Source organism: Petromyzon marinus, chromosome 30 (genome assembly GCF_048934315.1).
Source record: "Petromyzon marinus isolate PM22_M1 ecotype Great Lakes invasive population chromosome 30, UKy_Petmar_22M1.pri1.0, whole genome shotgun sequence".
NCBI classification, from domain to species: Eukaryota; Metazoa; Chordata; class Hyperoartia; order Petromyzontiformes; family Petromyzontidae; genus Petromyzon; species Petromyzon marinus.
The window spans coordinates 1084547-1100780 of NC_133696.1; the positions used below are offsets into that span (position 1 = coordinate 1084547).

The window sequence follows — 16234 nt, forward strand, 5'->3', positions numbered from 1 at the left end:
GCAAACAGCCTGCTGAGTAACCCTCCGAGCGTTCACGTGTCTCGAGCGTTCACGTGTCTCGAGCACTCACGGGCCGGTCGAAACCACTTGGCGAGCCGATATCGGCCCGTGCGCAGTAGGTTGCACACCCCCGTACGTTAGAAGCTACTGCACAGACGCACCGGGGGGGGGGGGTGAGAAAATTGCTCCCAAGAGAAAAGGAAACGCTTTTCTCCCCAGGTTAACATTGCACTCGCAATGCTCTTCTGCGGCCGTAACTCGTGTGTTGGTATTGTAGGGGACAATTTCCATTAGCTGTGGCCAATTTGTATGCTTCGATTGCGTATTTTTTTTTGTAAAAGGTAAACTTCGTAGGAATTTACACTGTTGACTATCAGGACAGGGGTTTGGCTTGTGTGCAAGGTGATACGTCTCCAGTAGATGGCGCTGCCTGCAGGTGGACTTGTAAAGCAGGTGACCCAAGGCTTGCTCTCAACAAGATGTACTGTCAAATGAAAGTGGAATAATAAAAAAAACACATTTGAAGTATTTTAGACCTGTGCATCTTGGTGGTCATTGTTATCGTATGCCTGTTTTCATCCCAGCAAAAACATTTTAAAGGAATAGTTTGACATTGTTTATTTGGGTTAGTGAACAGAAAAGAGTTCACTCTTGAAATTTGTTTAACATTCTTGTGAGTGTATTGGAAACTAAATTTGGAATAAAGTGAGTTTTTATATTTGTGAGCATTTCAACTTATGTTTCCTGGTACATTTGTTTGTGAACACTTCGAAATAAACACTCAAGTGTTTGTATCACCAGACTACAGGATATTGTACATGCTTCCTTAAGTACAGGAAATTGCATTCAACTGTGGGTTTTAAAATTGTTAAATAGCAGGCACTACCCTGCAGTAATATGAAGAATGATGTATAATGTCACGTGAGTTAAACCCAAAACTTACACAGAAAAATCATGTCAGCTATATGTGTCATGGAATGGACATGTACAGATGTATGTCAGTCCACTGCTGGGAGAGAACCTTACCATGCTGTGGAGGTTATATGACCGTACTTCACGTTCGTTAGTGTGGGTAGGTGAATGTGGGAAATGGAGCCTAGTTCATTTCAGCTATGGGTATAGCTGTACTGCCTCTGCTTCCCACAACGTAATCCCACATGATAAGTGCTGGTGGTAACCCATCCAAATACTATCCAGGCTGAACTCGGCTTCACATCTTGCATATGGCACCTCTTTAGACATCCCTCTAAAAATAGTTGAAGTCTATACCAATTCATGGTAGTTATCTTAAGAACTGAAGAGCCCATAAAGTTATCAGGGTCTTGGCAAAGGAATTTTTTTTACCAATGTCCTTTATTCAGCCTGAGTGTCAAAACATACTCTTTGGTTCTTTCGGTAAAGTCACATAGGTAGAAAGAAAAATAAATAATAAATCGCTACGTTTCGATTGCAACACAAGCAATCGTCATCAGGTGGAAAGATAAAGCAGTAGAACTGCTGAACAAGAAAGAGCTGCTGCTGCAACAAGAAGTTATATAGAGGTTTGAGGTGGGTGTCACCCAAGGGTAAGAAGGCGGGGTCAGAGATGGAAAGGCGTCCCGTCGCCGTACGCACGCACAGCAGCTGCGTTAAAGGGAGAGATTGGAATGTTAATGTAAACGAGTATAATGGGAAATGTTTTAAGGAGGTACTGTCAATTATTTAATTATAAGGAAACCCCCAATAAAAATGTTTATGGGAGGAGCACACTCAAAATTGGTAGAGATATGTCATCAACAGACTTGCTGAACTACTATTACTAGCCCACAGGCTGAAAATCTTACACACTGATCTCTTCATCTTTCCTATTAAAGGCATTTTTGTCTGTGTGTCTGTCCGTCTGTGAACATACGCTTGCGAAGGATTTGGCTCGTTAACCGTGGGGTTTACGCTTTGAAAAAGTAGCCGGGTACCACGCCGTAAACCCCGTGGTGAGCCAGCGCTATTCCGTTTTCCCATCCGTCAACTTTAAAGTAGTTAAATGAACAATTGAGTGTTATTTTTATTTAATTATTTCCTCGGGCCGCTCAAGCTGCCCGAGGATTGCCCCTAGCAACGCATACGTGTCATCGGTGGAGGTGGGGGGGATTTCTCATTCGTGTTCAAAATGCATAAAAAATACACAACGCTGAGGTAAATTCATCAAAGTGTCATGTCTCTCTCCCCCCCCCACCCCAATGTGTGCACTTACTACTATAGGGTCGGTAGATACTAATATTATAGCGCTTAGATAGTATTATTGTCGCGTGGGCGGGGGGATGGTGGGGGGGATAGCGGCCCAGCCCCCAACCTGCCAAGGTACCACCTCGGCCGGCTGGGCAATCTAGGCGAGGCCGGGGGCCCTGCACGGGACTAGGCCTCACCACGCATTTCTGTCAGGTGAGTACTTTGTGCTATAGAGTCAATATATACTGCTATAGAGTCAGCATGTACTACTGTGATAGCAGGTACCACCACAGTCAGTATGCACTGCTGTTATAGCAGGTACCACCACAGTATGCACTGCTGTTATCATAGGTACCACAGTCGGTATGCACTGCTGTTATAGCAGGTACCACCACAGTCGGTATGCACTGCTGTAGTTAAAGCAGGTACCACCACGGTATGCACTGCTGTAGTGATAGCAGGTACCACCACAGTCAGTATGCACTGCTGTAGTGATAGCAGGTACCACCACAGTCGGTATGCACTGCTGTAGTGATAGCAGGTACCACAACAGGCGGTATGCACTGCTGTAGTCAGTAGATACTGCTATCGAGTTGGTAGATACTGCTGCTATATCGAGTTAGTAGATACTAAAACAGCCAGTATATATACTCTTTGGTTCTATTCGGTAAAGTCACGTAAAAACAAAAAATAAAAATTCACTGCGTTTCGGCCACAACACAAGTGGCCTTCATCAGGTGAAGGGACCGTGCTGTCATGAGGACAGCATTGGAGTGAAAACAGCCAAGCCCAGGTCGTGTCCTTTAAGCTTCGTGAGAGGAAGCAAAACGCTTGACAAAGGAATTAGCATAAAAATGAGCACGATGTACGTAGGAGGTGTATGGGCCATGATAGACCAGGAGCGGGTTGGGACCATGACGGACCAGCAGCGGGGGGGGGGGGGGGGGAGTAGAGTGAGTAAGTGGAGTGAGTGGAGTGAGTCAGTGGAGTGAGTGAGTGGAGTGAGTGGGTGGAGTGAGTGAGTGGAGTGAGTGAAGGGACCAGATTGTCCAGAGGACAGCGCTGGAGTGAACACAGTCAAGCTTAGACCGCGACATCTAAGCTGTGTGAGAGGAAGCAGAGCCCCCTGACAAAGGAATTAGCATAAAAATTAGCATTTCATTGGCGGACTTAGAATGAAGGACGATGCACTGGGGGGGAGTATGTGCAGACCGGTGAGGGGGAGAGGGGGGAGCCCACATATTGATGGTGTGAAAAGGGAATTAAAGCAGCTACGAAAGTTTGGGATACCACTACTTAAAAAATATACTGTACCATTGAAAATTAGTTTAATGTTTGGTTTGATTCAGAACATCTTTCCAATGGTTGCTTAATTTGAAACCATCCTTTCGGTTGAAATTGTGTCTGTGTTTGTAAATCTGAATTGCCTCGTGAACAAATCTCTGATAAAAACCCGTGGGTTTGCAAAGAACCTTGGTATCAGAGAAAATTATATCGTGATCACCCACAGTGTTGTAACAGTGATCAGCTACGGCAGAAGAATTCGTTCTGCCGTGTTTCAAATCTGATTTGTGCTCACAGATTCGGTCCGAGACATGTCGTTTCGTCTCCCCGATATAGCAGTCACCACAGGTGCAGATCAATTTGTAAACTCCGGGGTACTGTAAGTCAGGAATGACATCCTTCACGGAAGGGATCAGGTCACGGATTTTGTGTACTGTATTGAACCGGACCAGGATCTTGTGTTTGTTTAGGATTTTGGAGATCTTTTTAGTAACGCCTGCTATATATGGTAGTGTGATGGTTTTGATCGGAGTGTCAAGTGGTTGTTTCTGTATGGAGGGAGAGACAGCTTGGCGGATGGTACTGTCAGAGTATCCCTTCCTTTTGAGGGCCAGGTGTACATGTTTTAATTGACTGGTCAGGTGGTGTTAGTCCGAAATGCAATGAGCCCTGTGGTATAACGTTTTGATGAGATAATTATTTTGCGTCGGGTGGTGGTGGGAATCAGGTTTCAAGTAGGAATCTGTGTGGGTGGGTTTCCTGTAGACAGAATGCCCCAATGAGCCATCAGGTCTCCTCTCAAACAGAACATCCAAGAATGGCAGCTTGCCATCTTTCTCCACTTCCATGGTGAATTTGATGGTGGGGTGTCTAGAATTAATGTGGTCTAGGAAAAGGTTCAAAGCCAGGAGGCCATGTGGCCAAATGACGAAAGTGTCGTCTACATATCTCTTCCACAGGGAAGGTCTAAGGGTGGAAGTCTGGATGGCGTCTGATTCAAATTTCTCCATTAAAATATTGGCTATCACTGGTGACAAGGGGGATCCCATGGGAGTACCCTCATTTTGTTTGTAGAAGGAGACATTCCAAGTAAAGTAGGTATTGTTGAGGCAGTGCCTAACCAGTGCAGGTGTATCGGGGTCTCGTCCATGTTGGACCAAATTCTCAATTATTTCAATGGTATCAGGTACTGGGACCTTGGTGAACAAAGAGACCACATCGAAGCTGACAAGGATATTGTCAGGGGACAGTACAACGTCTTTGACCATAGAGACCAATTGGGCTGAGTTAAGTACTGCTGAGGCGGTCTTGCCAGTGAAAGGCAGCAAGGTATCTGACAGAAAACGGGCTAGTCTAAAGGTAGGGGAGTTGATCGTGGATACGATGGGTCGTAGTGGGGTGCCTTCTTTATGAATCTTGGGAAGACCATAGAATCTAGGGGGTATTGCAGCAGAAGGTTTTAGGGAGGGACGTTTAGTTGGGTCGATTAGGGAGGTCGAACTTGTGATGATCTTGTTGGTTTTTATCGCTAGGCTATTAGTAGGGTCATTTTTGATTTTTGAGTAACTTCCATCGTTGAGCAGATTCTGGATTTTGTTGTTGTATGAATCTTTATCCATAATTACAGTAGCGTTGCCTTTATCGGCTGAGGGGATGACTATATCACTTCTGTTTTTTTTTAAATTCGCGAGTTCAGAGCGTTCATTTTTGCTGATGTTACTAATGGGTTTCTTAGCATTCTTAAGAATAGTGGCTATTTCAGCTCTCGCAACGTCTGCTTGGATGTGTCCTACGCCTTTGAGGGCTACATTGACCTGAGAGATGATATCATCTACTGGTATGTGTTTTGGAGTGACAGCAAAATTCAGCCCCTTAGCCAGTACTGTTTTCAGATTGTCCGAAATCGGGGTGCTACTCTGATTAATGACGATTTTGTTGACGTCTAGTTTTGTTATTTGTGGAGCTGGGTTCTTCTTTGATAGGTGGTTGAATTTAGAAATCAGATTAGCTTTACATTTGACTGACAGTGAATCAGCCGAAGAAGCAGTCATGTTGTCTACGTGATTCCAATCAGAAGGTGACATTTTTTGTGTTAACATTAAATGAGCTTGTAGGAGAGTCCTGTCTAAAGTATCGAGTTCAAATCGGAGTAGCCTTATCCTCTCTGAGATTAAAGATAGGCTGGCCTTAAACAGAATCTGTTTAGAATTCGGAGAAGATACAGCAGCAGAAGTGAGTGTGAAAGCGATGGGTATTACCTTGTGATCGCGACATCTTTTGAGGAAGGTCAACGTCTCGATGAGCTGTGATTTCTTGTCCCGTTGTCTGTTAAAAGCTCTAACAGATAGGTGAAAGCCCTCCCCGTAGAGGTTATCAATTCTAGATTTAAAGCTTTCGTGACTGCAAGGATCCATACTCTTTGGTTCTATTCGGTAAAGTCACGTAAAAAAATTCACGACGTTTCGGCCACAACACAAGTGTTGTTTTTTTTACGTGACTTTACCGAATAGAACCAAAGAGTATGGATCCTTGCAGTCAGGAAAGCTTTAAATCTAGAAGCCAGTATATACCACTACGGTCAGTAAATACTGCTACAATCAGTACATACTACTATACAGTCAGTAGCTACTACTGGCTCAGTAGATACTACTGTACAGTCAGTAGATACAACTACAGAGTCAATAGATACTACTTTATTGTATGTAGGGTGTGTAGGTATATATACCTACACGGGAGTAAATATATTTTCTGAGGGTGGGGGGGGGTCGACAATTTTCAGAAACATTTTAGATTAACCATTTACCCGCCACTTTCTAGAACCTTTTGGACTTGTGCAAGCCTCTTATAATTATGTTGGTGGAGAATTTGACAAACGGTCCACCGGGCTTTCACACAATACCTTAGTATCTGTGTATGTATATGTAAGGTTTTTAAGAGAAGTTTTGAAATATATTTTTCGCCCGGGCAACGCCGGGTACTTCCCGCTAGTGAATCATAAACTCCTGACCTCAGTGAATGTCATGGTTAGTGATGTGTCACCTCGCCCAGTCAAAAACTAGGAAATGAAACCACAAACCCTCTATGGAGACGAGCAGCAGCAGCAGCAGCATCCCTTCATAATCCGTCAATTGCAAGGTAAGGCGAACAACAACGTATGGTGCACACATATATAGCCGTTTTGTCAATCTCCACATACATCACGCGGGTCCGTGAAGGTGGGAGGACAACTCAATTGCAATTTGCTGCCCTGCCCTCTACTGCCCACAACGCCTATAACACCTGGTTCTTGTGCATGGTGGACACCCATCGAGCACTATCCAGGCTCAACTACGCTGACATTCCGAGACCGGGGTACATTGCGATCGATTTGGTCAATCCCAGTCGATATAGCAGATACATCCTATCGCATCTTTCGATGCTTTTACACAAGGCGACACGAGGGGCATACTACGGGGTGGGTGGCGAAGTGAGGGGAGACATGGGGGGCGAGGTGGGCGAGCAAGACTGGCGCAGGCTGGGATGAAGCAACAAGATTCAGAAAGCCCCGCTCACAGATCCAGCACGACCCATAGGAGGGCCTGTGATTGGAAGCACATCTTGTACTGTGGAGTTGTACACCCCGAGCGGCCACTGCTATTCAGTGGCCTAAAATAAAATGTTTCGCTCCAGATGACCGCTGCAAAGTATTATCTGTATTTTGATTTAGTGTGCTGATCTTAAAGGTGCATTGAAAAATGTGATACTCCGACTGATGCTCCTGTTGTTGTGGAGTGACTCATGCAGCCAGCTATGGCTCTAGGGTTTGGTGTTACATGTTATTTATGTAGTTTATTGTAAAAAATTCTGTCACAGTCCCTATGATCACTGTTACGTTGCAATTATGGCTTTATTTTGGTGATTTCGAAAAGTGTTTTGGTTTGGCCATGTTTGTTTGTTGTAGTACGGAGACTGATGGCCTTAATCTAAGTTGTCTTGTGGTTGTTGTTGTTTGACTTGCATCAACCTGGGATTTTTGCACACAGCGTTGGTGTACGGTGCTTTTCAGAAATATTTTGCTGTTTTTCCTGGCTTTTCTGTTTGCACATGCACAAAGTCACTTTAAGATGTTTTCTTGTTCATGTTTTTGTTTTTTGTTTGTTGCGGTTGCACCCGATTCAAGAGCCGAATGGCTCACAGGGCTATACCAAATAAATGGAACTGAAACTGAAAAGAGGATGGACATCGAAAGGGATCAGTGTCGTGTTACGTGTCAGTCTAAGGGGTGCTACGGTGTTTCATGTAATGAGACGGATAATTATAAAAGCAAATATACTGCAGTCCACTTAAGGTACCAAACACTTTAGTCAACTACCGATGTATTTATACGGCTAATAAATGCGAATGATCTGATAGCCAAATAATTTGGATTGGTTATTCCGTAATTATATTGGCCACGAAAAATGTGAATGGTTCAAGTCATTGCACTCCAGGTGAGGATGAGAGGTGGCTTCCTCGTCCGGGCTCACGCAGGTGACTCGGTGTGTCAAGTTGCGCAAGAGACCACGAGTAGTGGTGGCCAGGAGTCATTAACAGTGCTTACCATCGAGGCAGTGATTACGACATTTCCGTGAAAAGGGAAGCTAAGAATTGATGTAGTTTCGGTTTACCGAAAGTACATCAATTGTACCTCTCATTCCAACGCATTTAAAACTATGTTAGATCACGTCAATAACACGACAACTGTAATTTGGATTTATAATACAGTACTCGGCTACTGTTCTGCAAATATAATGGATTTATGGAAATTCCACATGTTCATGACGGGGCCGAGTCCGTTATGATAAACAACGTGTAATCACTGCCAAAACAGCAATAATACTATAAACAACGTAATAAAACGTGAACACAATTATGTAGATGTCCTCCCAATATTGCTTATTCACCCCCCAGTTAAAAACAACCGTCAACCCATTAATATCCTCGTGAGCCAACCAACACCCCACCACAACGTGACATTTATTGTAAATAATTCTCCACCCCCCTAACATTGGTACCGCTACGAGAGCTTCGCGTGCTCTGTGGCGTTTCATTTATCTCGGGGTGGTACCCGTGCCGTCTCCCTGGGGGAGGAGGTTTCGAGGTGGTGGTGTTGTTGTGTTGGGGGGTGGTGGTGGTGGTGTTGTGTTGGGGGGTGGTGGTGGTGTTGTTGTGTTGGGGGGTGGTGGTGTTGTTGTGTTGGGGGGTGGTGGTGGTGTTGTGTTGGGGGGTGGTGGTGGTGTTGTGGGTGGGTGGTGGTGTTGTGAGTGGGTGGTGGTGGTGTGAGTGGGTGGGTGGTGTTGTGGGTGGGTGGTGGTGTTGTGAGTGGGTGGTGGTGGTGTGAGTGGGTGGTGGTGGTGTTGTGAGTGGGTGGTGGTGTTGTGGGGGGGGGGGGGGTGGTGTTGTGGGGGGGTGGTGGTGGTGTGAGTGGGTGGTGGTGTTGTGAGTGGGTGGTGGTGGTGTGAGTGGGTTGTGGTGGGTGGTGGTGTTGTGAGTGGGTGGTGGTGTTGTGTGGGTGGTGGTGTTGTGAGTGGTGTTGTGGGTGGGTGGTGGTGTTGTGAGTGGTGGTGTTAGTGGGTGGTGGTGTTGTGGGTGGTGGTGTTGTGTGGGTGGGTGGTGGTGTTGTGAGTGGTGTTGTGGGTGGGTGGTGGTGTTGTGAGTGGTGGTGTTAGTGGGTGGTGGTGTTGTGGGTGGTGTTGTGAGTGGGTGGTGGTGGTGTTGTGTGGGTGGGTGGTGGTGTTGTGGGTGGTGTTGTGAGTGGTGGTGTGAGTGGGTGGTGTTGTGAGTGAGTGGGTGGTGGTGTTAGTGGGTGGTGGTGTGGTGGGTGGGTGGTGTTGGTGTTAGTGGGTGGGTGGGTGGTGGTGGTGTGAGTGGGTGGTGGTGGTGTGAGTGGGTGGTGTTGTGAGTGGGTGGTGGTGTTAGTGGGTGGGTGGGTGGTGGTGTTAGTGGGTGTTGGTGTTAGTGGGTGGGTGGGTGGGTGGTGTTGTGAGTGGGTGGTGGTGTTGTGGGTGGGTGGTGGTGTTGTGGGTGGGTGGTGGTGTTAGTGGGTGGTGGTGGTGGTGTGAGTGGGTGGTGGTGTTAGTGTGTGGTGGTGTTAGTGGGTGGGTGGTGGTGGTGTTGTGGGTGGGTGGTGGTGTTAGTGGGTGGTGGTGTTAGTGGGTGGTGGTGTGAGTGGGGGGGTGGTGGTGGAGGTGTGAGTGGGTGGTGGTGTTAGTGGGTGGTGGTGTTAGTGGGTGGGTGGTGGTGTTAGTGGGTGGTGGTGTGGTGAGTGGGTGGTGGTGTGGTGAGTGGGTGGTGGTGGTGTTAGTGGGTGGTGGTGGTATTAGTGGGTGGTGGTGGTGTGAGTGGGTGGGTGGTGGTGTTAGTGGGTGGTGGTGTTAGTGGTTGGGTGGGTGTTGGTATTAGTGGGTGGTGGTGTGGTGAGTGGGTGTTGGTATTAGTGGGTGGTGGTGTGGTGAGTGGGTGTTGGTATTAGTGGGTGGTGGTGGAGGTGTGAGTGGGTGGTGGTGTTAGTGGGTGGTGGTGTTAGTGGGTGGGTGGTGGTGTTAGTGGGTGGGTGGTGGTGTTAGTGGGTGGTGGTGTGGTGAGTGGGTGGTGGTGTGGTGAGTGGGTGGTGGTGTTAGTGGGTGGTGGTATTAGTGGGTGGTGTGAGTGGGTGGGTGGTGTGTTAGTGGGTGGTGGTGTTGGTGGGTGGGTGTTGGTATTAGTGGGTGGTGGTGTGGTGAGTGGGTGGTGTTGGTATTAGTGGGTGGTGGTGGTGTGGTGAGTGAGTGTTGGTATTAGTGGGTGGTGGTGGTGGTATTAGTGGGTGGTGGTGGTGTGAGTGTATAAAAGGCGCGGCGCGGCGATGCCGTCACGGGGTTCCAGGAAGAGTCGCAGGAGGCGGCTCGCTCCGAGCGCACGCGACATGGCAGCGGCTGCGCCCTTCAACATCGTCCTCGCCACGGACTCGTACAAGGTCTACCCCCGCTTCTTCCCTTGTCCCACCGCTCCTCGTCAACCTCGCAATTCCCCGTGGGGCTCGGGGTTTGTTGCGGTTGTTGTTAGATGGCGACTCTCTCCGTCTCTCTGTCTCTCACCGCACGCGGAGGCGCCGCCGATGTGCGCTACCATTTACAAGCGGCGCCCCGTGCCCGTGCAGCGGCCCCGGTCGCAGGCGTTCGGGGCAGGCCCCGTGGAGTAAAACACAAACACTAAAACGGCCTGTGTTTATTTAAACAATCGACGTTTGGCGGAGACTGTACGCCCGTAATTGTTCGTGTGAATGTCGGGGAGGAGGGTTGTCGGGAGCGCAGCGAGCGAGGCCGTCGCGGCCTTCGCCGTTCATTGAAACCTCGAACGGTGCGAGAAGCGGCAACGCGTTGTCTTACAACGTAGTAGTAGTTGTCTTACAACGTAGTAGTAGTTGTCTTACAACGTAGTAGTAGTTGTCTTACAACGTAGTAGTAGTTGTCTTACAACGTAGTAGTAGTTGTCTTACAACGTAGTAGTAGTTGTCTTACAACGTAGTAGTAGTTGTCTTACAACGTAGTAGTAGTTGTCTTACAACGTAGTAGTAGTTGTCTTACAACGTAGTAGTAGTTGTCTTACAACGTAGTAGTAGTTGTCTTACAACGTAGTAGTAGTTGTCTTACAACGTAGTAGTAGTTGTCTTACAACGTAGTAGTAGTTGTCTTACAACGTAGTAGTAGTTGTCTTACAACGTAGTAGTAGTTGTCTTACAACGTAGTAGTAGTTGTCTTACAACGTAGTAGTAGTTGTCTTACAACGTAGTAGTAGTTGTCTTACAACGTAGTAGTAGTTGTCTTACAACGTAGTAGTAGTTGTCTTACAACGTAGTAGTAGTTGTCTTACAACGTAGTAGTAGTTGTCTTACAACGTAGTAGTAGTTGTCTTACAACGTAGTAGTAGTTGTCTTACAACGTAGTAGTTGTTGTCTTACAACGTAGTAGTTGTCCTACAACGTAGTAGTAGTTGTCTTACAACGTAGTAGTAGTTGTCTTACAACGTAGTAGTAGTTGTCTTACAACGTAGTAGTAGTTGTCTTACAACGTAGTAGTAGTTGTCTTACAACGTAGTAGTAGTTGTCTTACAACGTGGGGATACTACTACATTGTTTTACAACGTAGTAGTAGCCCCACTTGTTCACACGTGGGGATACTACTACATTGTCTTACAACGTAGTAGTAGTCTTACAACGTAGTAGTAGCCCCACTTGTTCAGACGTGGGGATACTACTACATTGTCTTACAACGTAGTAGTAGTCTTACAACGTAGTAGTAGCCCCACTTGTTCACACGTGGGGATACTACTACATTGTCTTACAACGTAGTAGTAGTCTTACAACGTGGGGATTCTACTACGTTGTCTTACTACGTTGTCTTACAACGTAGTACTACTACGTTGTCTTACAACGTAGTAGTAGTTGTCTTACAACGTAGTAGTAGTCCCACTTGTTCACACGTGGGGATACTACTACATTGTCTTACAACGTAGTATTAGCCCCACTTGTTCACACGTGGGGATACTACTACATTGTCTTACAACGTAGTATTAGCCCCACTTGTTCACACGTGGGGATACTACTACGTTGTCTTACAACGTAGTAGTAGCCCCACTTGTTCACACGTGGCCCACGGACTACAGATACTTCGCAATCATTTACGTGACTGATGTTAATGCGTATTACGGCGCTAATGTCATTTTTTGTTGTTGAGAAATATGATCCACTACCGTCAGCGGGTAGGTGTCAAGTGGGTGTGGACTTTCCCCGTCGCACGAATGTGGAATGTACACCACTGTCGCTGGGCTGAAACAGGAGGCCCACCCTCGCTAGCTTCACGTCGAATTGACAACATTGAGCATGCGACTTTGTGTGTAGGACCTTGATGTTATGGTGACGCTATAGAGAACCCCTTTAGAACACTTTACTTTGTATTCACTGCATGTATTGCAATGATGCAAATCGTCTCTGAGGGATGCATGCTTCGAATTGCATTCAGAGACGCGAGCAGGTTAAAGACGTAATTCATCCTTTTATGAAAAAATAAGAATACTTTTACCTCTTCTGGCGATAAAACTGGCGTTAAGATGTTCAAACGCCAAATATAAACCTTTTTTTTCGTCAAGGAATCCTGTCTGCATTAATCACACGTACATGTGGTGGTGCACTTGCAAGAAAACGTGCTCCTGATAATATAATAATTGATCCTGTGAAAAGAAGTGGTGGGTTGATGGGCCTGGGCAGGAGGGGACAGGGCGAAAGTGATGCGATGGTGGTGAAGATGAACGCTCCGAATGGGTGAATTATAAAAGAACTCGCGGTCGTGAGAGGTGGCATTCATCCAGCGGTGGAGCGACCATGGCTGGACCTGAGATGTCTCGTAACTTTGAAAGAAATAACGTAGCCTCCGTGTGTACGTTTCTCTGCTCTTAACTGCTAGAGCCCCATCTTTGCTCGCTTTAATGCCACGGTTTGCAGGAGGTACAAATACCTGGTCCACTGATGTTGGGGATTGTATATGATTCCTATTAGCACGAGACTTAAAGCGATTTCAATTGTATGCTGATCGTGTCCAAATGAGGGAAACCGAATCAACCTCTGACTGTGAAAGCATGTTTAAAGATTCAGGAGTCAGCTCTTTGTACGCAACTTTAAAAATCTCCGCCAATATCATGTATGCCAAATGAAAGCTGTCTTGCCGTTCTAGAACACGATTGTCATCTTTAGTTCCCTCTAGAAGATGATTGTCCATATAAACCTACTGTTTTAGATTGTACATTACATTTGCGTGATAGTAGCACTGTGGAAGTGTCATTTCTGCACTACGTTTATTCTGGAATTGTCTCCATGGTGAGCATGCACCACTTGGTGAGAACTTAACTGGTTGTCCTGTGGAGAGCCTGATCCTCGCCATAGAAACATGGATTTGCCTTTATTGGATCAGGAACACCGAAGAAGTTTAGTAGTGTGCATTGTTCGCTTGAACATGGGGACAATTGAAAATGTTTGGCATACAGTAATGGAATCCTTAGCAGTAATATTCCATATACAGTTGTCGTGTCTTACATTTCTGTGCAAGTCTTTAACCTTAACACGAAATAAATATATTGTGAGAACTTTATTGCCTTCGCCATAACCCATAGCGGACTTTACTCCCTTTACAATGGCTTTGTCGTCACACTGGGAGGCAAATTACTTGATAATAGGACTATGTATGGTTCAATTCTTAGCATGAGTCATAAAGCATTTAACATTTAAGGGTAATCCTGCGTTATTTGTAAAGCTTCTACATTTCTGGGCTATGATATTATGGATGCGCAAAATGATTGGTTTTCATATTTTTCCTATTCGAGGATAGGCATGACTATATTTGTTACCGAATTGGCCGTTAGCATCACCATAGGGCATTTGACGTAACGCACATTATGACGGAGACACTGCTGATTCAGTTTAACATTCTCGTCAATGATGCTTGAAGTCATCTACGTCATAAACAGGTTGTGATACCAGTATGCAAGGCCGTGTAGGGTCTTTAGTTCCCGAAAAGAGGATGTTGAAAATGGCTTGACATCCGCTTTGTTAGACGATGTGCATTTAAGACGGTACCCATAACACCTCTGGTTGTGAGTAGGTTTAAATCGGTGAAACTCCACACTTGGCCACTGTTATTTTCCACTCCAGCGCTGTCCTACCAGACAGTCTCGTCCCTTCACCTGATGAAGGCCGCTTGTGTTGTGGCCGAAACGTCGTGAGAATATTATTGTGTTATTTTATTTTATCAATTTATTATTTTATTCTCATTCTACGTGACTTTACCGAAAGAACCAAAGAAGATGAATTGGTAATTTTGTTTAGAAGTGGCACATTGGGCATTGAACCCGGCAGCCCGAATTTATCTCCTGGTCAATGACCTCCTCCCCCTTAACCCCAACACTGACTCGTGTGAGGAAGTGTTGTCAAACAACCCCACATGATCAACACGGAGTGGGAGAGGCCTTCATCCGCAGACTGGATTGACAAACGGCAGTACATCATTTTAGAGTAACTACCGCAGTGTCTTTGGCATATTTGGCATCGCAGCAACAACGATACAATGCACAAACACTTCATGATGTGTAAGAGCTGATGTAATTAAATTTGCCAGTTGTTGCACAAACACTTCATGTGTAAGAGCTGATGTCATTAAACTTGCCATAGCATTCTCAGTAACCGTAATAAAGTGGTTTTATGCAAATAAAGACCCTTTATTATAGGTGCCTGAGAGTAATAAAAACGTATTTTGTCAGGAAGAAAGTATATATTCCAGTTGAACATCATGAAAACCGAAATGACAAGTACTGTTACACTGCAAATACCATTTGCCAATGCGCAATATTACTCTGATGTAACTTTGGTGAAATAACATACTTGTTGAATACCATGCACATAGCTTGGTCCATTTATGCGTTGATTCGGTCATATGCGTATTGGCTTGTAGTCTGTTTCTAAAATATTGAAATCTCAGTTTCATTATGAATCCACAAGATGTAACAACTTATTTCCCCATTTTCGTTGGTTTGTGAATGTTTTGTAAAACTGGCGTGATGCCATGGTTGGCTTGTATACAGTTGACTCTGAATAGTTATGCTGTGATACTGCAATTATAAATGGTTTAAGTATTAAAACTAATGCTATGTTATACTTTAAAGGTAGATTGTTTAGCGGATTGCGCTCTGAGCCTGGTGACTTAAGTTCAATTCTCAGCCATGGCTAACATTTGTGGCATGATTTCTAATTTTGTCATGGATTTCCCCTGCCTCAACCCACGCTGATCAGCATGGCGAAATATGATTAGTAGCTGGGGAGGCTTTCATCCACCAAAGACTGGATAAAGGGCTGAGAATGAATGCCTTTGTATTTTAGTTTTTCGTTCATATCAGAACATTTTTCCAAAAATTGGCACTTGTTTTCAGTTCGTGCAAATGTTTAATCTGTGTACCGTGTGTAACAAGGTTCCTGATGTTCTGTACTTTGTCCAAGCCCTCTCTTGCAAGCAGAACATAATGATGCTGCAATATTAATAACGGTTAAACATATGCATTTTGTCTGTTTCTGTCTTGGAAAATGACTGAAACCCAATGAACTGAGAAAAACTGCGGTGTATTTTTTTCAGTGGATGGACTAAAATGTTTTGGCGTGTATTGTAAATGTACAATGCATGCGCTGACCTTTCCATTAACCCTTACCAACAGCGAGCAGTCACAAATAACCTTGGGAGTATGCCGGGTTCGTTTTAGACTGCACAGTTGCTCCATGCGATTAAGGTTAAACACACAGTGCAAACAGCTGGGGTCTTCTTTCCCTGCCTCTCTGCCACTACCTCTATAACCACCCGCCTGTGTCCTGGTGTCGGATCTCAGAGGCCCATGAGGTTTTTTTTAGGAAACTACTGGTACAAACCTTTTACAATGCATTGAAAGGAGTGTGTATCGTTTACTTCGGTTGCCAATGGGTATATCCGACTCGGTTTGACACCGCCATACAGTGCACTGTATTCCTAATGGACGAGCCTGAAAGGATGTGTGATGTGAAGGTCATTGCAGTAATGCACGTACTAAACCCACGTAACTAGACTCTCCGCAGCTGTTTTGGATATGATCCGTGCTTTGTGAGCCATGTTGTTTTCACGCCTAGGACCAAATCACCTGGAATACGCCTGATCTCATCAGATCTCCCAAGATAGGCAGG

At 45.5% G+C, this 16234-nt stretch overlaps 1 protein-coding gene across 1 annotated transcript in view; it reads left to right on the forward strand.

Moving 5' to 3' along the window:
* Positions 1 to 10305: 10305 nt before the first annotated feature.
* LOC116947429 (nicotinamide phosphoribosyltransferase-like) overlaps positions 10306 to 16234 on the forward strand; it is a 31084-nt gene continuing 25155 nt past the window's right edge. Inside the window, exon 1 of the mRNA XM_032963128.2 lies at positions 10306 to 10462. Coding sequence (XP_032819019.2) covers positions 10352 to 10462 — 111 coding nt within the window. The 5' untranslated portion in view covers positions 10306 to 10351. The remainder of the gene's footprint in view (positions 10463 to 16234) is intronic.